Source organism: Procambarus clarkii, chromosome 41, assembly GCF_040958095.1.
Source record: "Procambarus clarkii isolate CNS0578487 chromosome 41, FALCON_Pclarkii_2.0, whole genome shotgun sequence".
NCBI lineage: Eukaryota > Metazoa > Arthropoda > Malacostraca > Decapoda > Cambaridae > Procambarus > Procambarus clarkii.
Genome location: NC_091190.1, coordinates 16,641,180 through 16,668,016, shown reverse-complemented (window position 1 = coordinate 16,668,016; position 26,837 = coordinate 16,641,180). Strand labels below are relative to the sequence as shown.

The following is a 26,837-nucleotide window of genomic DNA, read 5'->3' as shown; positions in this document are numbered from 1 at the left end:
TCCTGTTTTCGTCGATGCCAATAGTGTTAGCGGCCCTCAGGTAAATCCAAGTAAATAATTATGCTTCAGGCAGCAAATATTGGTAAGTTATCCTGTTATCGCTTTTTTTTTAAATTAAGTACATGCAATGATAATATTAATTAACCATTAAATCATGCCGTGTACTCTAGATATTGACATACTATTAATATATTTAGCTTATCAGTCGCTAAACAGAAATGTATTACAAATTTGCTGAGTTTAGCTCCTCCAGCTCGGGCTACCTTGAGTAATTGAGAGCCGGCAACCGTGTGCTCCAGCTGACAGTGACGAGCCGCCCACCATGGAGAGGGGACGCACGGACGACGTTTGGTCGCTCCAAGATAGATTCAGACAGTATAAACAGAAGGGCGAGCCGTATGATGTACGGATAGACGAGACTGGCCTGACGGTGTGGAGGGCATCGAGTGGGGCACAGGGCACGACACAGAGGAGAGTGGTGAAGGTGTCTGACCTGGTGGGTTGTCTGTGCATGAAGGCAGGCCCAGAGGAGCCAAGGTCGCACCTGGCTTTCTTCACTGTTTACGCCTATCCCTTGAATGACACTGGCAAGAGGAGGAGACTCGCCCTCTCCTTCGAGGTCGATAAGGAAGACACCTTCGAGCAGAATTTAGAGGTTGCCAATACCTGGAGGAGCGCTGTCCATAAGGCGATCAGGAGCTATGGTAATTGCGATGCATTAATGATGTTTTTACCATTAACGCCATTAATTTGTATGTCTCTCGTTTTTTAAGTTTTTACCCCAGGGGCAGTAATTCAACCTGGGACCTTGATGCAAGCATAATGCATATACGTAAACAGGCTACCGGTCCCCTGACAAAAAGAATAATTATTATAAGCTCACACATGAATGAATGTGAGTGGATGTACAAATAGGAGCTGCTTCATTTTGGCCAATAAGCCTTCTGCAGGTCCTTTATTATTAGGTTCCCATGATTCTTTGATCTAGTATACAGTACTTCAATACAGTACAACCATATTTAATTGAGAAAACCATATGAACACAATCTGTATATAGTACATAGGTAATTATTGGACAATGGAATTTTGTACCATGACAACTACCACATTGGCATGGTAACATTTATGACAATAACTGGTTTGTATAGTAAGGTAATCATGAAATGATAGCAGGTTTTTTATGTGGTCAAGGTAAACTCCACCACATCATATAGCATTACAGTATTACACTATTAGTGTAAAGCCCAGACAGTAATAGTTTAAATCAACGTACGATAAATGCACTTTAAGGGTTAAGTTTGTCATCTTCTATGTATATATTCTAGTACATGTATGTTCATCAAAACCAAACTGTATGATCTAAATGGTGATTACAAGGGTAAGATACAGCTGAAGAATATTAGATATCTTTATGCTAATGCTTCTATACATGAATTCAAGTATCCTATTTACCTATTAAAATATTTATTCATTGATTTTTTGGCTTAAAATCCCTATTAATACAGGACTGGTCTGAGAACCAACACACTCACTTCTTGCAGGGTTGGCATTTGATTCCCAATGGTCAGAGTGGTTGGGGCAGTGTTCCTTCACTCCTTCCTCATGTTTCAGCTCCTTGTCCTCAAATTCCTTCCAAGTGCTATATACAGTAGTCACACTAGCCTAGTGCTTTCTCAAGATAATTACCTGACCAAGAAAATTGTGGGTATCAAAACAGAAGTACTGCAGCCAAAAGGTTAATGAAAGTTCTCTACAATTTAAAACTTTTCCACATTGTTACATGTGGAACTCATGTGTGGAACTCATAAACCCTACATCTTGATGTAGGGTTTATGAGTACAGTAAATGAACAAATCCACAAGGGCCGTGATGAGGGTTCGAACCTACATCCTAGAGGATCCCAGACACTGCCTTAATCGACTGAGCTACGACATGGTTAAAAGAATTGCAACTGGAAGTTCTATTGACCTTACTCGGATCCTGCAGCCTCTCTGAGACACAAATCAGGATTTTACACAATTCCCCCATGCATCCGAGCTCTATCAATAAGCTGTTCTACCTCTTCGCCCTTACTTCATTAATTACTTCAATACTGTACCTAGAATATATACCGTAATTACTGTACTCAGATAATTACATTGCAAATGATATTAAAAATTTGAAATGCCCTGTATTATAAAAAGGTGATATATCTAGATTTGTAACTACTGGTAGTTTATTTCTTTAGTATTTGCTATTTTGTATAAATTTTGTTAAAAAATTACTGTATTTAATAGTGCAGTAATAATTTTTGTATGAAAATATATATTTAAATGAGCTGTGTGTAATTTTTGTACAGGAAAATACAGTGCAGCACTTTAATTTTAAAAATATATGTAATGATTTTTTTCCACAGGCACGGCAAATCCCCAAATAGATAAGAGTAAAAGACTTTTATTGCTTATCAATCCAAATTCGGGACCCGGAAAGGCTTATCAGATGTACAAGAAGCAGGTGGCAGCAGTTTTTGGCGAGGCAGAAGTTGCTCATGATGTTATAGTGACAGAGAGAGCAAACCACGCAATGGAACTAGTCAAGACTCTTGACCTCGCAAAGTATTCTGGATTTGTCATTATGTCTGGGGATGGCCTGCTTTTTGAGGTTAGCAAGTTTCTTATTTTTCAAAGATTCCAAATAGAAATGTAATATTTTACTGAATTAGATTTCTAGCATTGAAGCTTGTATTTTATTTTACTGTATGTACTTTAAGATGTTCATATTTTTTGTATTTTTGTACACTAAATAATTGTTCAGCTTGTAGCTCCTGCTCATTTTATGCTTGTAGATTGGTGCCCCTAATAAGCAATACAAGAAGCTAAAGCCTAACTTAATTTTCTGTACAGTTTACGATGTATTATTTCTTAGACAATATATATAAAACTGGTCATTCTTGCCATGTCAAGACCTTGGTAATGCTTGTCCTCCTTTCTTGAGATTTGCCTCCAATAAGAATGGAAAAGTGTTAAAAATTGTTTTAGTATCAGATACGAATGTAAGAACTTTTTATAATAGGTGTACAATGGACTGCTGGGAAGATCAGACTGGAAGCAAGCAATCCAGTTTCCTATTGGCATTATTCCTGGTGGATCAGGTAATGGCTTGGCAAGATCTCTGGCACACTGGCTCAAGTAAGTACTGTATGGTACTTACTTCCCATGATCAGCAAACTCATTTTAACAGTATTAGAAAATTTTTGGGAATGTTTACACCTTGGGACTGTCATATTTAATACCTATGCAGTTCATGGGTTAACAATCCAAATCATTTGCTTTTGAATGTTTAATATCTTAAGAAATTACTGATTTGTTGGACAATCAGTTTATCTACCCAAGGCCATTGGCTTAGTTTATTGTGTTGTACAAGTACTGTATTTTATACCTGTATCCAATTACTAATTTGTTTAATTTAAATTGTGTAATTTTTTTTCCTTTTTGTGCAAAAGGTGCAGTACGTATTTCTCATTTAAGGTGTGTGGTTTGTGTGTTGACGCTCACACGTTTGCAAAACCTTGACAGTCACTTTTGTCCTTACAGTGAACCTTACATGGGCAACCCTGTCCTGGTGTCTGCGCTCAACATAGTACATGGGCACCTGTCTCCCTTGGATTTAGCAATTATTCAAACGGCAGAGGGCACAGTAAGACAATTTTGAGATCAGTATACATTTTTTTTAATGCTGTTATAATTTTGTAAGCTCTTACAAAGCAATTTTCTCAATTTGTCCAATATGTTTATTTAAAGCAAGATGACTAAAAGCACTAATAATTCATTATTATTATTATTAGTGATTTTTTTTATACTTGGGCAACAAGCATTCCTTTATGCATATTTAGTTAAATATGACTGCATTGCAGGTATTGTTGATCTTATAGTACTGTATAAGCTTTCCACGTTTCTAACTATTGTCTTACTCTCTGGGTTAAGAAGAGTAATCAAGTTACCAAAACTCATGGTAAAAAACTCTAGTGATTATTGAAGGGTTTATTTTCTACAACATTCTGTACCAATCTGGAACATCTTCATGTAATAAATGAATACACAAGGTGCAAATTTATCTTGAATGTACATATGGAAGAGGCTTCATTAAAACAAAATATTTCTGAAAACTATATGTACGTATGTAATTGATATACATATCATGTAATTGTCATGGTATATGATACCATTATAATTTCCACATTGGCATGTAACTTGTGACGGTAACTGCATTTGCATAATAAACAGTTTTGCATTCATAGGCGTTTTCTCATGGGGTGAAGGTAAACTCCAGTACTTCCATACATGGTTATAATATCCATGTCAGCATCATTTATAAAAAACAGACAATAATAATTCCAATACATATGATGAGCTCTGCATTACACCACGAGTCAACATGTGAAAATATCTGTACTATGGGTTAAAGCTTCACCCAACTGAAAGGGTTAAAGGAATGGCATGTCAAACTGATTTGTTACGTAATCAAGACCAAGGCTTTGTTGGAACCAAAAATGGCTGAATTTATACGTGGTTTATTTTTTCAGAAAATGCTTTCGTTTCTCTCAATTGGGTTTGGACTCATCTCCGACATAGACATTGAGAGTGAACGGCTTCGAAGAATTGGAGAGGCAAGATTTTTTGTGTGGTCTTTAGCTCGAATAGCAAGTGAGTAGTGATGATGTTGGTGTTTAAGTAAATTTCAGTTAAAAGAATTTCTGCACAACAAAATACTGTATGTAGTGTTTGAATGTACAGTAATATCTTGAGTGGCTTGATCAATTGGTTCTGAATCTTCCATTACACTGAGAAATTAGATTTTTATGTGAGGGGCTCATAATGGTGACTCCCTGGTGCTTGCTTAACCAAGATCCCCCAATTTAAACTATACCATGCCCTTGCAAGTCATACATAAAACTACTGGAGACCAGAGACCAAGTTTTGCCCCCCCCCCCCCTTTCCTTCTAAAGAGAGGCGAGTAGCAGGGGATCGTAAACAAAGCATTGAAAATGGGACAGCAAAGTCTCGAGATTTACGAACCACATTGTGGTGAAGCATTTCAAACAGTAGCACATGCACACTACCAGGGGGCTGCAAACCTTCCTCCTCAATCCTCATACCTTCAACCATTAGTCATATTATCTTATGCCAATATGACTAGCCCCCAGTGCCATCGACCGGGATAGGTACCCAGAATGGTAGGCTTCTCAAAACAGACCCCCACTTGAAAACATTGCTACAGAAAGTCGAACTGTTAAGCAGAACGCCCCAATCTAAAAACAAGCAAACAAGCATGACGTCACAACCACCACCGTGCCGCCTGTGTGCAGCAGATTATATTTTAGTTATATAACCTAATAGCCAAACTATACCAATTTAAAGTCTTAACCAAAGCACTGCTCAAAGTGCCATTAGGCACTCTTGAGAGTTGTGCTATTTATTTTTAATTAGGCTATATTTTAATGTTTTTTTTTTAATGTTTTCATTACTCTCTGTGTTTTGAAATGGAAATAGTTGAGTTTGGAAGCATTTTGACATTAATTTTACCTTAATACAGTATATATAAAAACAAAAAAAATATGTCCTTGACAATTGCACAAAAAGTTTTTGCTGAAACTAGGTGCGCTATTAAATTCATCTGACTTGCAACAAATGCATGCATTTTGTTAAATAAGTGTAACACCACTTAACCTTCTAATAATAACAACAACAGTAATAATAATTAGTAATGGTAATGTGTTCTCACAGACATTGGATCAAAATTGGATAAAAATAACATTGAATAAAAACCCACACTTGTGTATTTGTGAAATTTATGTAAAAAATTTACCAAGTCTTTCGCATTCTCCCGAGTGCTTTGTCAAGGTCCGAGTGTGTGATTAGGACGAGACTTGCATCTCAACGTCTAATGCCTCAACGTCTACTTTAGACATTGAGATGCAAGTCTTATCTTAATCACACACTCAGACCTTAACAAAGCAGTCAGGAGATTGCTAAAAACTTGATGGAAATTCCTTACATAAATTTCACAAATACACAGGTGTGGGTTTTTATCCTAAATAATAGTACAGTAATAATAATAATAATAAATTTTAATCAAAAGTGTTTGTACGCAGAACATAAGAGTAATATACAATTGTAGGGTCGAGTTACAAATACAAAATTTGAAGCCATTATTATGCAAAACATTTTGGGCAAAACTTAGAATAATTTAGATTAATTAATTAATTAAAGATGTGAAGGGGTAAACACTTAATTCTAAAAGAATTCTTAATTCTAGAGAAGCTAACAAAATGCAGAAAGTTCAAGAAAAATCATAAATGAATACAATATGCAGGAGATACATAATGATATTTTTTTTCTGCAGATTTACGCAAATATAATGCTACCATATCTTTCAAGCGTATACAGACAAAATCTTCTAACACTATCCATAAGATCAGACCACATCTTCAACATTCGCAGACAGTTGTGGAGCCAGTAATAGCATCAGAAGCCATGCCTGATTCTCTGAAAAGGAGTCAGTCTCTTTCGACAGCGGTAGGTATTTTCTGTTTTATTCAATAAAATAATAGATTAAATTTCTCTATTTCTGCCTATGAAGGCATGTCTCCTATTTACTCACACAAGTTCTACACTGCATTTTTATTTTATTTTTTAATTTGGTATGTTTCACTCTTGCTGGAGTTGGTTCAAGATAGCACCTTCATAAATATTTGGGTGAAATTAAATGCTCTTGTTTGTCTCAATAATGGTGGCTGGCAGCCCATTCCACTCATCCAGAACCTTCTTTCCAAACATGTACTTCCCTATATGCCTCCTCAAACATCAAATTCCTCCAGCTTGTATCTATTGTGTGTTATGACCTGTTCTGACAATTTTAGAGCCCTGGTTTTTATCTCCCTCATTTATGACTGACCCAATATAAGCCTCGGTCATATCAAGCCATTGTCCTGCATGTTTGTAGCGAGTTCAGATCAAGACACTTCAATTGGTCTTTGTCGGAAAGGTCCTTGATACCATGTATCAGCCTTGTTGTCCTTATATTTTCTGGAGCCTATGTCTATTCTGTATCATGGTGACCAGAACTACAGTGTAGACCAAGTGGGACCTCACCAGTGCTGATATTCATTCTTTTGTTACTGATGCTTCAATTATAAGTCCCATAATTCTGATTTACTTTGTGTGTTAATGCATTGCTGTTTTATTGGATACAAGCTTTATTATTTCAAAGGAAAAAATTAACATTTACCTGAATTTACCTGGAGGCTACCATCTATCTAGTGGTCACAATGGGGACAGGAAGCTGGTGGCTTAACAATGGTTGCCTCATTTTTCATGTTGATTTTTTGAGCTGAAGGCATTTGTCATTTGCCATTTACGGCTTTGGTGGGTAGGCAGCCCTATGTTGTTATAACTAAATAGTATAGGTGAAAAAGCATCTCCTATATTCTGTCCGACATGGGACGTGTTGAATTTGAAGCTGTTGCCCCTTATGTGTTACATGTGATCTTTCAAAGAAGTGGTCTGGATTAATATTATCCACTTACTTCAGTACTGTATTTTAAAAGTTTAAATATGATCCACCGTGTCATATCTGATTTGCAGTGTTGTTAGTTTTGTGGCCCTCTGGTATGAGTTGGCATAGTTTGGGATGGTTTTTGTAGGTCTATGTTGTACTTTCTCGAAAGCAGATGTGTCTTTTTGAAGATGAGATCTCCATGCATGGATATTGTAATCCAGACAGGGGTGCACCTGAGTCTTGCATTACCTACTTCATTAATTTTTTTTATGTTCAAATGTTTGTTTTATTTGAGGTCCAAATTGAGGTGGGATAGTGGCACTTGCATTGGTATGCATGACAACCTGTTACACTGTTTTTGTGTGTTCGTATGTGAAACGGCTGCAATGGGTTAAAATAACTTTAGCTTACAGCAATGAACCATGTGTTTTGTACCACTTGGTACATGCTGCATCTCCATTGTTCCTGTTTTTGGCTCTTTAATGTTGTTTTGGCATGTAGCAAACACAAACATTTAACAATTTGATTTTATATCTTCATTAGTTGATGATTTCATCAGTGTCTGCAGCATAGCTAATACAAAGTGTAGATTATGCTTTCCATGACATTCAGTTTAATTAAACCTTCAGTATTAAAGATTCTGAAAGTGCTTCAGAATATACTTTTGCATGTGCTTGACTTTTACTTGGTACCGAGTATATAAAAATGTTATGCGCTACATGTAATTTGATGCGAGTTGACATTATCATGTCAACATGATATGACAAACAACTATAACAAACCGTCTTCAGACAACACACAGCCCCTCTGTTTAAGTCCCTTAACATGCTAAACATGCAATCCACACATTCTCATGTGCTATGTACATGTACAAAACCTTGTTCCTAAATGCTAATCTTGATTTGAAACTTTAACTCGATAGATGTAATTGAACCCATTAGGACCACACCAGAAATAAATATCTCTGGTATCACCAGAGTCGAACTAAATCTGTGCAAAAATACTCCATGCAAATAAAGGACCCAGACTTTGGAACTCGATCCCTGATGAATTAAAATATTTCCAACCTATGCCCTATTCAAACGTAAAACCAAAAAGTACCTAATTTCATCCTCATAGTTTTTCTACCTTGTGCTTCAAACTCTCACTGTGAATTGTACTACTCATTTCCCCCAATATCAGTACTTAAGATGTATATCTTTACCAGTGCACTCACCTCTGTTAATTTATATTGTAGTTATTTATTGATATAAAATCTTGCTACAATGTACCTTTTTCTTCTAACCTGATACGTTAGATTAAGGACCTTCCCAAAATGCTATGCATGTTAGTGGCTTTGCAAGAATGTACAAATGCAGTACCAATCTTATGTAATCTCACCAACCCATTGTACCTTCTTGTGAATAATTTATTATTATTATGTTGACAAATTGCAACCTTCTAGTTAATAAAGTTGCATATGTTAAGTTGGAAGCGTTTTAAAAAGGTTAAATTTTTTATTTCTTGCAGGGAGAAAATTATGCCTCCTTTGACCTGAGCCCATCCCTCATTAAGGTTGAATCTGAAGAATCACAGCAGAATTCTTGCACAGATGAGGGCTTCAGACAAGAAAACCATCATACTGAAATAGATCAAAATGAGCATTCTATAAAAGAAAATAACAGTGAGGAGGATAATATTGAAGCAGGGAATGACTTTTTAATGCCAGATATTAATGAGCCTGTTCCTGATGACTGGGAGACTGTTAAAGGTAAAGTTTATACAGTATGCAATGCTTAAGATGTATCCTTCCTTACAGACAAATGGATAGCATTGATATAGTAGATACATATCACAACTTTCTACAGGTTAATGTGATGGATGTTCCAGAGCCAAATAAAGTAAGATAATGTTGCCACCATCATTATCTTGTTATTATTTTGAAGAGGAACCCGTGAATGGCTTTCTGAGCGTTACTCTGGTTTCTCTTAAGCCGTTGCCAAACACACCGAGCGTCTGAGACCTGTTCATTGCCTACCTAGGAGCAGGACGAAAATCTGGCTCACTTGACGAGTCAAAGGGTCAGAGGTCAACCACAAAACTTGGGAAACACATCAGAAAGCATAGACACAACTAAACAAGTGACTGCTTTTTAGGATATTTGGTACCCCTAGGTAAACATGGGAAATAATTATTGCTGCAGCGTTATTAACCTAAATGTGATGAGCTCACTGCCATAATACAACATGCTATGTCACCTGAGGTCTCAGCCAGTCAACCAGCCTGCTTCTTACTTTTCCACCTTGTGAGCTTTCAAATGGCTGCAGCCTCTGCTTGGCTTATCATCTGCATCCTGCTTTTAGCTAAGCGATGTTGGCTTTCCCTGGAATATTACATTCTGCTGGGTGCCATTGCTTTGTTTATGCTTCACCATTGTATGTGTGTGTAAATACTTGAGTGTAGTTACAGGATGACAGCTACACTCATGGTGTCCCGTCTTCCCAGCACTCTTTCATTTAATGATTTGAAACTACTGATGGTTTTGGCCTCTACCATCTTCTCACCTAACTTGTTACAACTGTCTACCACTCTGTTTGCAAAAGCAAATTTTCTTATATTTCGTCAGCAGCTTTGTTTAGAAAACTCTTCCTCATGAAGAATTCGAACCTCAAATAGTCTGGCTCTCCAAATGCACTAACATATCCAGTACAGTGACCAATACACCATGACAGACTGTGTGCGCACGTGCGTGCGTGTGTTCGCGCACCACCCACTTTGTATGTGCATTCCATTTTGGTCTAGCTGTGGCCATAGTTCCCTTGGGGTCAGCTTGAATTTCTTACCCACCAAAGATACTTGTTCTGAAAGGTTGTAGGTTATCCTTCTCTAGGAAGCAACTCTTCTTTAGTTGCCTCATTTCCAGACAGTGCATGAGATTTATTCTTCTGTCCTTGGCCTGTTGGCGAGAAGAAAGTCCTCTCAACTTAAAAGAAAAAAAAAAAAAGGCACCGACTGTGCTACAGGACTGGTATATGCAGTGTACTTGCCTTGGGATGTAATGGATGTAAGGGGGCCTACCTATACACATACTGCTTGATTTCCCTTGTCTTTTGGAATTCATCTTGGGGTCCCTGCTTCTTAGGGTCCAGGCTCCCAGATGGTTGTATGCTCTCTCCTTGGTCCTTCCTTCTCCTGTGGCAAAAGGTTGCAGGACCTGAGGGTTACCAGATGTGGGTCTATTATTGTTCTTTGCTTCTCTTTGGAGTTAGGTTCCTAACCCTGAAGATTTGGTATTCCATCAGGTTGTGATCCGTTATATCTTGTCCCCCATACAAGTTCAACTCCTTCTCCAATCCCCTGCGAGTTGCAGTTCATGGCATTGTTTCAACCACCCTTCATATGTTTTCATTGTCTTGTATTTTTTTAAGTGTGGTTTGATGGGACATGCTTTGGTACCCACTGCTAAACCAGAACCAAGTGTATGTGTATTGGATCTGTCCTCATTTTTGTATCATTCTGTTCACTGCATCATGCAGGTGGAGGTTCTAGCCCCTGCAAGGGCATTTGGAATTTTCAGGTATTTAAAATCCAGCCTGTGTACTAGCAAGGTTAATACAAAATTAAGATTGGGAAAACTTAAAATTTTATGAAAATGAACTGGTCTGAATATCACTGCATCTTTCATGGAATCATGATTCAGAGGAAAAATCTACTGGGCATATTTGGTGTGGAGTTTTGTGAAATCCACTGTATTGGGGTCTAGATTTTTGGGGTGCCACCATTTGTTTAATTTTGATGAGTAGGTGAACATTATACAGTACAGCTGAGTGTACCATTTCTTTGTTGTGGACTGACATTAAGCGTAGTACTGTATTTTGAATTACTAATTTTTGCACTAAATAATGTTCAGTACTGGATACAGTGGCACCTCGATTAACGAGCGACTATCTACGAGCATTTCGAGTAATGAGCGAGCCACTCGCAGAACATTTGTCTCTACTAACAAGCTTTTCCTCGATTAACGAGTATTTCCGCTGGTTCTCGGACACCTTTTACCACAGTTTTATTGTTGTTTCGCAAGACGAGTTTTCCACATGACGAGCTCAGAGCCGGAACGGATTAAACTCTTTAATCGAGGTGCCACTGTAATTACTTTGCTGGGTTTTTAAGCTGTTACATATTTCTGCTTTCTTAATGTTGTTAATCTCTCTCTGCAGATAACTTCATACTGGTGCATGTTTCCTACCATAGTCATATAAGCAGTGATGTTTTCATTGCTCCCAAAGCCACACCAAATGATGGGTGCATGTGGATGATGATGATCAAAGGAAAAACTCCAAAAAGTACCATTGCTAAGGTTAGTACATCATGTAATTTCATTCCTGTTTATTGTATTTTTTTTTATCTTGTAGGTATGCATTATTTTCTAGATAGGCCCCCTCAGTAGCATCTTTGAGCTTACACTGGAACATATTTAATAAACTGAACAAGGGCCTTTGCAAAACCCCCTTACCCCTTGTATGAGGTGGGGGGAGTTGTACAGTAATCATAGTAATCACAGTATGATTACTGGAAGGATAGACTGGGAGAATAGAGAACCAAATAGTTAGACACATGGAGATCTAAAATACTAGGACCTGCCAGAAGGGAACATTTCATTTCATTCAACACTGGTTTAGAGAAAATCTCTCACTTAATTTGTTGTTGTTGCAGCTGCTTCTAGGTTTGGATGGAAGCCACGTCAGTATACCTGGAGTGGAGCTAATTGCTGTGGAGGCACTGAGAATTGTTCCCTCTACAGCCACTGGATGTCTCAGTGTAGATGGAGAACTGATACCATGGGGACCAGTACAAGCTCATGTTTTACCTGGAAGAGGTCAGGTTATGACTCGTTGAGTAGCAAGTAAATCAATGGGCAATTTTTATGTTGTTGTTGTAAAGTGTTATTGAAGACAATAGTTTATCATTACCAAGAAGAAATATAGCTTTCAACAAAATACCAGGTCAGTAATGATTTTTTAAAAATACACTAATATTAATATAAAAGAAAAAAACAAATAAATTGGTCAAACAAAAGTAATCTATGATATACTAATACTAAATCCCATCATTTATACTATATAAATATAGTGACACTTGAATGCTGGCTGCTCTGGTTAAATAAAATCTTTAAAAGAATTTGATTAACAGAAATATGCAATATGCCATCTTCAATTTTTCTATTTGTTTTCAAGCTTAACCATCGGGTTAAAATAAAGTACTGTATACTTGTCTTATTTGGGGATTATAGATTTTATATATGTATATTTGTATATCGAACATTTCCTTCTATGAACTGTTCATCTTTTTGTACATAAATGTTTTGCCACAATTAAAATGACTTTATGGACATAATGTATGAAAGTGATGTGTATACAATACTGTACTGTTATCATCATGGAATTCTCTTACTTTATGCATAAAACTATAAATTGTTTGGGTACAGATTGTTACACTATTCATCAGGCTAATGCAAGCTTGTACTAAGATGCTGTCCTTTCCAGTCTATTTGTTGTCTTTACTTCACCGAGAACACTTGCTGTAAAACTATTGTATTTATTTTTTTGGAAGCTTTTATTGAGGAACATAATTTTAGAATATTTTTTTTTTGTTCTAGGAGTTATTGTCTACCTATTGGGTGATTATATATACCTGTAACTGTATTCTCATGTATTAGTTAAGGTACTGTGTAAAGTGCTGCCCTTACACTTAAAAGAACATGTAAAAGTTTGAATCCCAGCCAAGGAGTAATTTTTTTTTGGCTTTGTGTTGCAAAAGATGCTTGGCAGGTTACTATTGGTCATTGTCAGTCACAGACGCAGACTTAATTGGTATCGGCCATTGTTATCGCTCACCACACCTTTGCTGAACGGTTAATATGGGAGTTGCACAGCAGGGAAAATATAAAACATTAGCTGTGTTAATAGATATAATATTGTTTTCCCTAACTATAATGTTAAATCAGGATAAAAAAAAAAAAAAAAAAAAGACTGTCTATAGAAATACATTTAATTATATTTTTAGTTTACATATTGAAAATAGTATTGTTATAAAATAACCAAAGAGCTTTGATAATATATTTTTATATACTGTATAGAGAGATACTAGAAGATACAATTTACATTCCCCGATCTTTCCACAAGTTTTATATGAAAATAGTTAGAATTGCTCTGGTAATCTTCACTTGACTAACCTTTTATTAGCGAGTGTTGTCCCAATAAATTTGTTGCAATCCTCGCTGCTGCTTTACTTTTGAAAAATGCTTTGAAATATGACACTTTTGTGTAAAACGTTAGCATGGCACTGGTGCTGAACTGAAGTTTCACTTTGGCCCATCAGGTTGAGCACTATTAGGTCAGGTCACTATGTTGACTCTTGCCCCCTTGATAAGGAAATTGTGACAGGCGTCTGGTTTTCTGCCCCTCCGATATAATTCATCTACTGTATACTCGTACGTTGCAAATAAGTTTTGTACTCTAAAACACAATGGTTTGCATTTAGATTAAGTTTTGTGAAACATACTGTGATTGTGCGTCAGGGATTGTCTGGTGTCTAGTTCATTCAGAGTATTTGTAGAGATTGTTGTATATTTAAGTATAAATGCAGCTGCAATTATTAAAAGTTAGTAAAATAATACAAGTTTGACAAAAATTAATCTTAGTATCTATTATATTCCAACATTGTTTAGTTTAGTTCATTTATTATGCACCTCATACCTATCCCATGGGCAGTAGTGGTAAGGGTTACAGAGGCACATAATGGGCTCTAGAACTAAACCCCAAAATTTATTTAGCTAAACAAGTTAATCTTAAGTTACTTTTTTTTTGTGAATTATTATATCTACAATGGGTCCGAGAACAACCACAAGTACTGTCTTTAAGCTAAGCAACTAACATATGGGGTGATCTAGTTTTATAATTTGATTTACTAACAATGCACACCACCCTTATCCAGTGGGTGGCAGTGGAAAGGTTACAATCTGAGTTTACGTTAAGAGGGTTCCCGGGAGTTTCTCTACTCCCCAAGCCCAGCCTGGGGCCAGGCTTGATTTGATGATTTGGTCCAACAGGCTGTTGTTTGGAGTAGCCCGCAGGCCCACTAAAACCCTATTGGTCAGGCACTTCTTTCAGAAATTGCCCACATTTACTCCCTATGAGTTAGCAAACTGGAGATATTTGGCAAACATTTCTGATAGATCATTTTTAAATAATTATTTACTCATTTCTTTAACATTTGTCATAGAGCCGCCTTCAAATTCAGTTACCTTTTCACATTCCATCACATAGTGACAGAGGGTGTGCGAATAATTTTGCTGACAGTTTACAATGTCAGGTTTACATCAGCAGGTAATGCAGATTCCCCAGAGATACTTGCCAACGAGTCTAAGCCGAGCAGTAATAACTTCTAGGAGTCTGCTGATTTTACTGGCTCTTATGTATGTGTGGCTCTTCTTGGATGATAATATGATGATAAATGGAATGTTTAGTATAGGTTTCACTTTGCCTTAGATCCACAAGGTTTTGTTGAAGTTCTTGGTGTATTATTGCTCTCAAGGTGCTCATAGGGAATCCAAGGCTATAGTCAACTCCTGTGAAGGCAGATTCTTTGACTAACATATCAGCTGTCATGCATTTGGAGGCCATCATGAGGTGGAATCCAAATAATGTGAACCATGTGACCATTAATAATTTTGTTGTATTTGTGTGTAAGTTCAGACAAGAGCTTGTTACAATTGTGACTTAAGAGAGCAGCACAATTAAGGATGATAAAGTATCACAATATGTCAAGTTTGAAGATGTGTACACATTTGAGTACAAGAACTATGGTAAATAGTTTGGTCTGAAGAATAGAGACTCGGTTGTTTATACAGACTCCCCACTTAAAATATAAGGCATCACCCATTGTCAAGACATTTGCAGCTATGCCAGTAGGGTGGTGTAGGGAACCATTAGTGTATTGTATGTGGTTTGAAATGGGGAATGCCTTGTGGACAGAGTATTAATATGGCTTAATGCATTGAGCTTTGCCTCAAAATGAACTAGAGGCTGATCTTTAATTTGCTACTTGGGTCAAAAGGGAGGGATTGAAATTTGAAAGGAGGTAATCTTCCATGATCCCAGAAAATGTCATTGTTGTGTCTTGGTACAAATTGTAAATCTGATACATTCTGAGACTAGTTGCCGTTTTAGTAATCCAATTCTGTACAATGACCTTTAATAAAGGTCTGGAGGGCTTTTGTGGAAGTTTTAGCATGAGCTACCATGAACATTTTTATTCCAATTAGAAATTAAATTTCAGTAACACGAACACTGAAGCTCAGGATATTAAGTTCCTTTCTCATATTAAGTACAACATTATAATCTAAAAACTCCTATATTTTGAAAGCACCCTGTAAAGTATACAGTAATTTAAAATGAGTTTGTGTGTGACAGTGGGCTTGAGAGGATGAAAAGGAAGTATGCAGGGTAATAAGGTTGGGGGAGGAGCAGAGTTCAAGGGTTTCAGAGTACAGGAGACTTTATTAGTACCATTGATGTGCACAAAGATCTAAAAATAAAATAGTCAGAATGTGTTTTTTTAAATATAGGGTGTCTGGAAGTTAAAGCACTAACTTGGAGTTTTCACTATTGTACAGAAAAGAAGAAAAATATTTGATTTACAGTATGCAATGTTTTTATCAGTGCAAGAGTTCATCATTAACTAGGAAGACACTTGAAGAATATCTTAATTTGACATATAATTTTACCTATTTCTCTATATATATGGTTAGTGTTCCAAAACTTGTTCATGAAGATCCATGTGAATGATACTGTGTTATGTACTGTGTGTATAGACATCTGTGCATTAAATAGGATCTCTTGAGAATGTGCAAGTTTTACAATTGTACATTAGACTATGGCACATGTCGAAGTTGTATTATAACGGTTGTCTTATGTTTCAGCTCAAGGATTTTTCCTATCTTAATGATTCTAGACAGATGCTACGATGAAAAAAATGTTAAAAAAAACAAAAGAGGGTGAATAGACCTTTCATAATATTGCTTCATACAGTATTTTGAATTTATGTACTGTATTTATCTTTTCGTCCATTTTATAACCAACTCGGCTTAATATAGTTTTGTATTGGTAATAGCAACCTGTCACCCATTTTATTGGTCACAAATATTCTAGTAGGGAACTGGACGTCTTTTCAAAATATTAAATACAAAATTTGTGGTTATTTTTTTCTTATACAACGATAATTAGTTAATTTATTTATTATTTGGTGAATATCTATAAGAAGAATTTGACTACAGAATTTTCACTAACATATCCAATATTTCCTGTGCTCCAACCTCTCGATCTTATTTTTTTAAAGGTAACTTATGATTAATTGTGAACAAAGCCAAAATGGCATCAAACTCAAATTGGTAACTATCCAGGCATGGGTTAAAGTAATATTTCTCACGTACAAGTACTTCAGGTAATACAAGTCCAAGTACTTAACCACTGTACTGCATACACCATGATATCATGGGGAAAGGAAGTGGGCTGCCCTGTCTATATACATAATACATATTCCCCTTCGATATACTAATACAGTAATATGATATTTATTAGTGTTGTACCTAGTAGCTAGAAAGCAGTACTTGGCCTACTATGCAATGCCTAATTTGCCTAATAAGCCAAGTTTTCCTGAATTTATATATTTTTCAAATTTTTTCTTATGAAATGATAAAGCTATCCATTTCATTATGTATGAGTTAATTTTATTAAATTTAAGTTCAAACTAACCTAGATATATGACCGAACCTAACCTATCTTAACCTAACCTAAACTAACACAACTAAGTAAATAATTTATGTTCTTAATAATAATAATTCAAATATACTAATTGGAAAGAATTTATTGAAAATAAATTAAGTCACTCGGCCTATTAGGCAAATTGGGGCCTTGCATAGTAGGCCGAGAAGTGCATTCTGGCTATTAGGTACGACATTAATATATCTATAAGATTGAAAACCCCGCGGGTACACTGGACTCGCATCCTGTTAACATTTAACGAGATATTGTTTTGTAACCATTTTCAGAATAACAATTCTTGTAACCTCTGAATCGACCTCAATTGAATGAAACTCATGGTAAGTTTAAATTTTGAAAGCAGTGAGAAGCCATATGATTTTCCAAAATGGGTCCTTTGACTTTTTTATGGCCCAAACTGGTCTAGTATTGGCACCCTATACTAGGATGCCAATACTAGATCCCATCCTATTCATAATACCTACAATATATATTATATAATATAAATATATATTATATATATATATGTCGTACCTAGTAGCCAGAACGCACTTCTCAGCCTACTATACATGGCCCGATTTGCCTAATAAGCCAAGTTTTCATGAATTAATGTTTTTTCGTCTACCTAACCTACCTAACCTAACCTAACTTAGCTTTTTTTTGGCTACCTAACCTAACCTTACCTATAAAGATAGGTTAGGTTAGGTTAGGTAGGGTTGGTTAGGTTCGGTCATATATCTACGTTAATTTTAACTTCAATAAAAAAAAATTGACCTCATACATAGTGAAAAGGGCAGCTTTATCATTTCATAAGAAAAAAATTATAGAAAATATATTAATTCAGGAAAACTTGGCTTATTAGGCCAATCGGGCCTTGCATAGTAGGCTGAGAAGTGAGTTCTGGCTACTAGGTACGACATATATATATATATAAATATATATATATATATATATATATATATATATATATGTCGTACCTAGTTGCCAGAACGCACTTCTCAGCCTACTATGCAAGGCCCGATATGCCTAATAAGCCAAGTTTTCCTGAATTATTATATTTTCTCAAATTTTTTTCTTATGAAATGATAAATCTACCCATTTCATTATGTATGAGGTAAATTTTTTTTATTGGAGTTAAAATTAACTTAGATATATGACCGAACCTAACCAACCCTACCTAACCTAACCTAACCTATCTTTATAGGTTAGTTTAGGTTAGGTAGCCGAAAAAGTTAGGTTAGGTTAGGTAGGTTAGGTAGTCAAAAAATAATTAATTCATGAAAACTTGGCTTATTATGCAAATCGGGCCTTGCATAGTAGGCAGAGAAGTGCATTCTGGCTACTAGGTACGACATATTCTTGTAACCTAACCTAACCTAAATAATATATATATATATATATATATATATATATATATATATATATATATATATATATATATATATATAAATATAATATTTTCTTTTTTTTCTTTACCATTTTCTGCTACAGTGCTAAATAGTCTTCCTGGCCTGGTGCATTCTTTTGATACCTGTAATTACTTCCATATGCAGCAAGCCTACTTGTAACACCTCACAATTATTCCTGTAGCCAGACTGTTATTTACATTCTGCACTGTAGCTTCCCCTCATTGCTTTTCTGTTTTTCTCAAGTCATCACAATGTTTTCTCTTGTTGAAGCCATCCCTGATACATTACTTGTATTTGTAGTGAACATGGTGCACAGATGTTCTTAAATTTGGTTGATAAATGCAAGGAAATCACAGGAAAGAACACTCATTTGCCTTATCACATTAACAAATATGGATCAGGACTGCATTTCTCACATGACCAACTCGTTCATGGGCCACCTAGATGGCCACTGAGCAGACAGTACTACCACCATTTTGGTGGTACATCCCTGACCCTTACTTTCACAACCTTGCTTATTCTGACCTGTCTAATAAATTTATGTAACTTTATTCGGACAGTCCCCAATTACAAAAAACTGACATTCCATATAAACTGTCTTTTTTAAACAGCTACTTTAAACACGTGGTCAGTTGTATTTGTATATTTTAAGGACCAATTGAATTTGTAATATATTACTATAGTTCACATTTACATTATATTACACTAGTTGTATTAATATGCATAAGTATTCACTAGGAAAATTAAATGAAAGTTCCATTTTCTGAATGGATACTTAAGCATAACCAAATCATGTATTTTTTGTGATTATTCTGCATTGTGTTAATATATCCATTATTTTCACATTCCATATTTCATATATGACTTAATATATAAGCTGATGCTAATGATAAACTGAGGCAGGGTACTAGAGTTAGATATTAAAGCAGCTTGTTAACAATACACAAGTGAAGGCGAAGTCCTAATCACATGTGGAGTCGTATAATGAGGTAGTGTCGGAATTGAATCTTGATGCCGCTAGTGAAGTCTGAAGTGATAAGTGTTCGCTAAACTTGGATTGATCTTTGTAGGTAGTAGCCACCAATCAGATTGTAGTAGAGTTTGAGAAAATTACTTATGCAGTGTGAGAATATTAAAAATCATAAAATAATTAATTTACAATAACATTTAAAAATGTAATTATTTAGTATGAACATATGATAGAATAAACATGGGTGGTTAGGGTATGTCCCTAGTTAATTTCAAAGTAGGTTCTTTATATATATTAAAGCTACAGGATCAGATTTTTGACATGACATATGCCACTTCATAGAGCAACTACAGTACCAGAGAATCATTAAGCTAATATGAGCAATGTTGTGTGGTTGAAAGGATTCTGTTGGTTTGGCAAATGTGCAGTCTACCTCAGTAGCAGTGATAACACTACAAAACTATCAGCATCAGAAGCTAACTCACTTATAAGGAATGTTCTTACTTAGTCATTTGCCTAAAATGCATCAAACACCTGTATGATGTATGTTTTGCTCTAAGTATGTTTTTCAGATTTTTTAATATTTCTTGTTTAATGGCCAATAACCTACTAGTGCTGCATGCATCCTGTATTGTTTAAGGTTCCTAATGTTTAAAAAGGTTCTTAACTGCTACTGTAATAACTCTGTAAATATGTTATTTAATAGTACCATTAAATGTGTCGTTTTTGTAACCTAATTTACTAGAATTTACCTGAGAGCCATCATTTCCAGTGGTCTCACTGCGGCTACTTGTCATAGATCTCACCCTTTGATCTTCAGGATATTTTCCAACTGGATTTTAAAATAAAAGTCTTAGAACGTAGAGATTCGGTGGGTAGGCGATTCCACGAGTACATAACCCTATGGAGGAAAAAACATCTGTTTTCTGTCCTACATTGTGATTGAGCTTCACGCTGTTAACCTTTGTATGCATTGCATTTGACATTTTAAAGATGTCTGGATTAATATCAACCAACTTCTTTCGTATTTTTAGTCTTGGGGGGGGTCAGCTGTCATGTCTAACTTGCAGTACTGTATTGCCATTCCTGTGGCCTCCCTCAACTCATTCTCAATATGATAGTTAACTTGGTTCTGGGGAAATATGTCACCATGTTGAACTTTCTCCAATGCAGATATATTGTTTTGAAGTTGTCTCCATTAGAGGCGGGTCGAAATAAGGGAACTATCAGGATAAAGCGCCTAGCCATTATGACTATATAGCACTGGGAAGGGGTCAGGACAAGGATTTGGGATTGGATAGGGGGGGGGGGGACGAAAGGAGTGGTGCCCAATCACTTGGATGGTCGGGGATTGAACGCCGACCTGCATGACGCGAGACCGTCGCTCTACCATCCAACCCAAGTGGTTGGGTGCGGGCCGAAAGAGCCAGAGCTCAACCCCCGCAAGCACAACTAGGTGAATACACACACACACACACACACACACACACACACACACACACACACACACACACACACACACACACACACACACACACACACACACGTACGTCAGTTCCAAATGCCTTTGCTGGGATTAGAACCTCCGCCCGCGTGATGTAAAGCAGAGTGCTGTACCACTGTACCATCAAACTACATGAACATGGCAGTCTCTCTATGAATTCATCCAACCTCATGCCCGAGTGCATTCGGGTTATGTGGTCAACTATTTCATCTAGTCCAGGTTTAAGCCACAGAACATGAATTATCAAATGAAAAACCTGAATAGTACACAGGCCTCACTTGAAATACTTTAAATACATGCTTTTGTAGTGTGGTGGTACAGTACTGGTTTGCATCACGCGGGATCATGGTCTAGTACCAGCAAAGGCATTTGTAACTTTCATCTTGAACGAACTTTCAATTTGGAACACTTTAGAGAGGTGTTTACGCAGAGGACATAAACCAAGCCCTGTTCAATAAAAGTTCGTAAGTCATCACTTGTGAGACACGTGTAAAGTGTTTTCCTTCTTTAACAGTTTGGAGGTTGGATTACCACAACATTTGGCTTATGTTTATAATGACGGGCCTCTTTGATCACTAATCTGGTGTGGTTTATTTTGTAAGTGTTCGAGCTGTAATAGTTGATACGTGATTAGCACCCAAGATATCATAAACACCCTCATATCTGAACATACAGAAATCTCATACCGTATAGGAGTGTCCCTAAGGCAACCTGCTCGGACATTTACCCTAGTAGCGAGGGATCTCCGAGCCTCGTAGCACGAACCTGTTTCATTATCCTAGGCCCTTGTACCCAAATCTTGTTAGTGCTCCAGTTGGATCCCTCTTGTTAATTTACTAGCCACAGTGCGCGAGTATTAGAGTGCAGCTATTGATATCTTGGCTGACATCAGGATACCTATGCCACCGAGTCTATCTGGAAGTGTTGACTGGTTCACTTGGCAAGCTTCCAGAGAGAGCTTAAAGGTTTCTATGGATATTGCTTTAAAGATTTTGTCCTACTTTCCTTATCGTGAGCTGTCAAAATATGGAGCCCAACTTGGAGCGACGCCCTCTGTGGAAAATCCTTAGTCTGAATGATGCTTTATTAAGCTTTCCTGTGCCCTGGGACAAAACCATCTCGATCCCGAGCCAGGAAACCATCTTGGTCGCCTGGGACACAAATCCATCTTGGTCTCCTGGGGCAGCATTGCAACTCGATCCCTTGATCAGGACTCCAACTCGGTCCCCTGGAGCAGAAATCCAGTTTGGTCTGCTAATCTCTATTAAAACAGTTCTTGTCTAGAATGTAAACGTTTATTTCATATTTATATTCATCCTCCATTGATCCTGCATCCATTCTGCATACTCATAAATATTCGAAGTCTATGAATCTATTAACATGAGCAGTGTCGACCTGGACAAGAGCCAAGCGGCACACTGGCACTGGTGTGAACACGGCATCCTTCACTCTCAGCCTCCCAGGGTCGACCGTAATCAATCTCCGGTCTCTCTTGTCCGATAATGAAGTGCCAAGACCATCGACGCAAGATTCAGGGCCACGATACTAGACATTGTGATTGTAAGGGGGTTCGATGAGGTCAGTCTCGGCTTGCGAACGTGTGATCTATCACCATCACCTAGAAGTCCTAGATGGTGAGTTAGACGAGTCGTTTGTAGTGACAGAGAATGAGAGTACTGGACAAATTAATGGTGATCAGGTTGATCAAATGGTAGTCTCTTCTCTTGGGTTGTCTATGGTGGTCGAGGTAAAGGTAGTGGGCAGATAAATTGTTTACGGTGTCTACATCTGTTTGAAACCTGAACCTCTGAACCTGGCATCCAGAGTGGTCTTGGTAATTGCCTGAAGGTCACGCGACTTCCTGAACATGAATAGCGACGAATAACATCAGAATCAGCCACTTGCAAATTACAGTATATATACAGCGACAACCAACATTTTGAGCAAATATTGATGTCAATCGTAAGTCATGACGCATATATATGTTACTAACAGAAGGTAAACTGGTAATAAATGCTGGGCAGACTTTAGCAGTGTATCCAGCCATAAAGCTTAAAAACTACCATTAAAACATTAGAGTAAGACAAAACATTGCACATGGTATTACTGCATAAATATGTCGGAAACCCTCTCACACTCTGTCGACCCTGTATCCCTCCAAGTCTGTCTCCCTCTAACTCCTCTTTCTCCTAGAGAAAACTCAGGCCCTTGTCAGTTGCGTAATGCGCCTCCCCCCCCCCCTTGTCAGCTACGTTCTCTGTCAGAAATGCGTCTCCTGTCAGTTAGACGCAATATATCCTCTTTCAGTTACGTAATGTGTCCCATGTCCGATGTGTCATGCGTTTTCTGTCATGGTCTTGCGTCATATATTACCTCAGCCGTCGAGCCTCGTCCCTTCGGCTGATGCATGTCAACAATTCGCGGATTAATTTTAAACTTTAATTTTCCGTTTCATTACTCTCCGAAATGGCTCGGAAGAACACCGAACCTTTGGATGGGAGAGGCAGAGGTGGGGAGAGGCAGAGGTGGGGAGAGGCAGAGGTGGGGAGAGGCAGAGGTGGGGAGAGGCAGAGGTGGAGAGAGGGAGAGGTGGGAGAGGGGAGAGAATATGAATCCAAAAATACATGTGGTAATATCAAAATATTCTCCTCGATATTTTCGCTACTACAAACTGCGTCGTTTGCTGCTGTTATTGGGGAATATTACGTTCTAACAACCCCGTGTGTGCGCGCGCGCTCGAGCGCGGGCGTGTGTATGTCAGAGTGTGTACTTATCAATGTGTACTAACCTTGGTATACTTACTGGGGTTGGGCCTCGACTGTTGAGTCCCGAGTTTCAGCCTACAATCGAGTAGTTAACGGGCTACTGAAACTTTTGGGCTCTATCATATCTGTATGCGAGACTGTGTATAAACTTCCTTCACTTATTGTGTCTTAGACATGGAGGGTATGTGAAGATAGCCAAGGAAGGTGTGTTGGAAAGGATGGAGAGGGTGTTGGGGGGGGGGCGTGGGGGAAGGACTGACCACAGGGTCGACCCGGGTTTCCACTAGGAACGCGATCGAGTATATATATTTTGTTCTCTTTGTAAGTATATGTTTTGCTTGCGTGTCCGGACACCACCGACCTAAACACCACCGTCCTAATCTTGTTCTCACGGCTGACCACGTAAATTCCCACAACTAGAAGGCGGGACGCGACCACCAGCACGCCACCTGGCTGAACCACAGGGACCTTGACGCTCCGGGCCTCACGCACCACCTTATTACCCCACCTAAACCAACTCCCAAGGTGTTCAGAGCTTGCCTCTCTAATTTTCTGCTTTGTGCCTTTATCACTTGGCATTTGATTAGCCAACTAAAGTTGTTATTCAACTTCCGCTCCGCCTGTGTGTGTTATCCCTCCCACGGGGATTCACCAGCTTGTTTAGCTTGGCTGAATTCGTTTTCTAACCTTTTTAATCTTAGAAACGAACGTTGTTATTCACACTTAAATCCAATAGCGTGATGTATCTATTAGAAAATCTTTGGACCAGGGTGGTGGCATGGAATCGAATTGAATTCTAAAAAAGGCAAGAGTAATCCCACTGAAGACCAAACAACACATCAGAAGATGAGGAGACGACGACATTTCGGTCCGTCCCGGACCATCATATCAAGTCGATTGTGATGGGAGCGAGTTGTTTTAGATACATCTACTCGGAACAAAAAGTTGTAAGTAGAGACTCTAGAGGCTAACTGTAACCTCTAATACTGTAGAGGCTTCAGGAACCGAAAACTGTACCATGAGGCTATACGGAAGACTCTATACTGAATATAATTTTTAAAAAGCACTCTTCCCCCCCCCCCCCTCCATTCCAAATTGAGTGCTCGATCAATTATATTTTAAATTAGTGATTGAATTGCCTTTAAACTTAGTTCGTGGGTTCAGAATGTTATCCCTTAGACATAATTTCCGTACTGTCGCAGCTTGCAGATTCCCTCGTGAATGAAGCGGAAATTGGAAGGATTCAATCGTTCCGCTTCACAACGATAATTATGTGCCTTCATCCTAATATCGTTTGTGCGCGCTCCTACTTATATATGTTTGGAATATGTAATGGTTCGTGTGTGTGCGTGTGTGTGTGCTCACCTAGATGTGCTAGCAGAATCGAGGCTCTTATCTCAGCGTTCCGAACGTTCTTACGTGTATGCACTGACTCATTTTCTACGCTTTTATCATATTTACATATTTAAACTTTGACTCGAATTCGTTTCAACGACTTCATCATCAACCCTATTCCACCTTTTGACAGCTCTGACACTGAATAAGTTCTGTCAGACGTCTCTGTGACTCATTTGCGTCTCCAGTTTCCACCTATGACCCCTCGTTCTGTTGTTTCTTGCTTTGAACAATGCTGCTTTGTCTACTTTGTGTGAATGGCTGTGTGTGTGTGTTGCTAAAGACTAAGAGCAGTCTGTGTTGCATCGATATCTATAAAACCAGTCGATGAAATTTAATACAATTTAGCATAATTATCTGGGACATAATCTAAACCTAATTAGGTTTTAGTGAGCTTACCTTGCATATTGCTGGATTATTTGCATAATGATATAGATTTACAGAGGACAGCCGTAGGAGTAATCAAGTCTCACTTAGATTACTGGAAGTGGAAGACTGTTAATGGTGGACCACTTGTAATTATACATAACCTCCAAAATTATTTTGGGGAAATAAAATATCACCGTTTCGTTATGCGATATACGTCCCTACCATGAATATATAGTACTTAAACTTATATAGGAATGGATATTGTGTTTTCAGGATTATGTCGAGGTTTTAGTCTCGAGCCGTCGATATTGACCTGATTTTTAATGTAAATAGTAATTCATTGTGTCGGGGGACAGGAAGCCAGAGTGTATTCATACACGTTAGGCTTTTATCGAGGTCCCGCTCAAGGTCGAATTACTGGCCCCGCTCAGGATGGAAGCCCATAACAAGCTGACTAACTCTTGAGTACCTATACTTATTGCTAGGTGAACAGATGCATTAGATGAAAGAAAATGTGCCCAACCATTTCTGTACCGACAGGGATTCGAACCCGAAATTATCGACTGTGCGTCGAGAACGAACCCGACTGTACTACCGGTTTAGTAATGTTATGTTATTAAAAAGTGTCTCTCTCGGCTTGGGGCTTTGGTTTGTCTTTTTAACCTAATGCGTTGCTGAGGTGAGGTGAAGAGGGAACATTATTCTACTTCTGGGCTCAGTGTTGGTCTTCACGCTCGTCTTGCTCGCTCGCTCCCTCCCTCCCTCCCTCCTTCCCTCCCTCCCTCCCTCCCTCCCTCCCTCCCTCCCTCCCTCCCTCCCTCCCTCCCTCCCTCCCTCCTTCCCTCCCTGTCTGTGTCTGTCTGTCACATGTTCAATTATCCTGAGGCCACTCATTGTATGGTTCATTCGTGGTCCTGAGGTATGATTTCATATGGTCTAGTGATGATTCCGAGGTCATGCATCTTATAGGCTTTTGATAGCTCATTATATGGTGATCATTATATGGTGATCATATTATATGATATAATCATTCCTCATATGGCTCTTCAGTCTTCGTTCAATGTTCTTTTTCGCTGTCGAACTGATTTCCTC

The 26,837-nt window shown here is 37.8% G+C and overlaps 2 protein-coding genes across 8 annotated transcripts in view; one reads left to right on the top strand and one right to left on the bottom strand.

The window, feature by feature from the left end:
- Positions 1–26,837, bottom strand: part of LOC123761207 (probable glutamate receptor) — a 146,225-nt gene that overhangs the window by 8,227 nt on the left and 111,161 nt on the right. The gene's annotated exons all lie outside the window — the stretch shown is intronic.
- On the top strand, positions 263–13,542 carry LOC123761061 (sphingosine kinase 1). The gene is made up of 9 exons (XM_045746946.2): positions 263–704; positions 2,396–2,640; positions 3,052–3,167; positions 3,573–3,675; positions 4,562–4,682; positions 6,382–6,554; positions 9,046–9,286; positions 11,733–11,872; positions 12,229–13,542. Exons 1-9 carry the CDS (start codon positions 323–325, stop codon positions 12,409–12,411), a joined length of 1,704 nt encoding a protein of 567 aa, XP_045602902.2. The 5' UTR covers positions 263–322; the 3' UTR covers positions 12,412–13,542.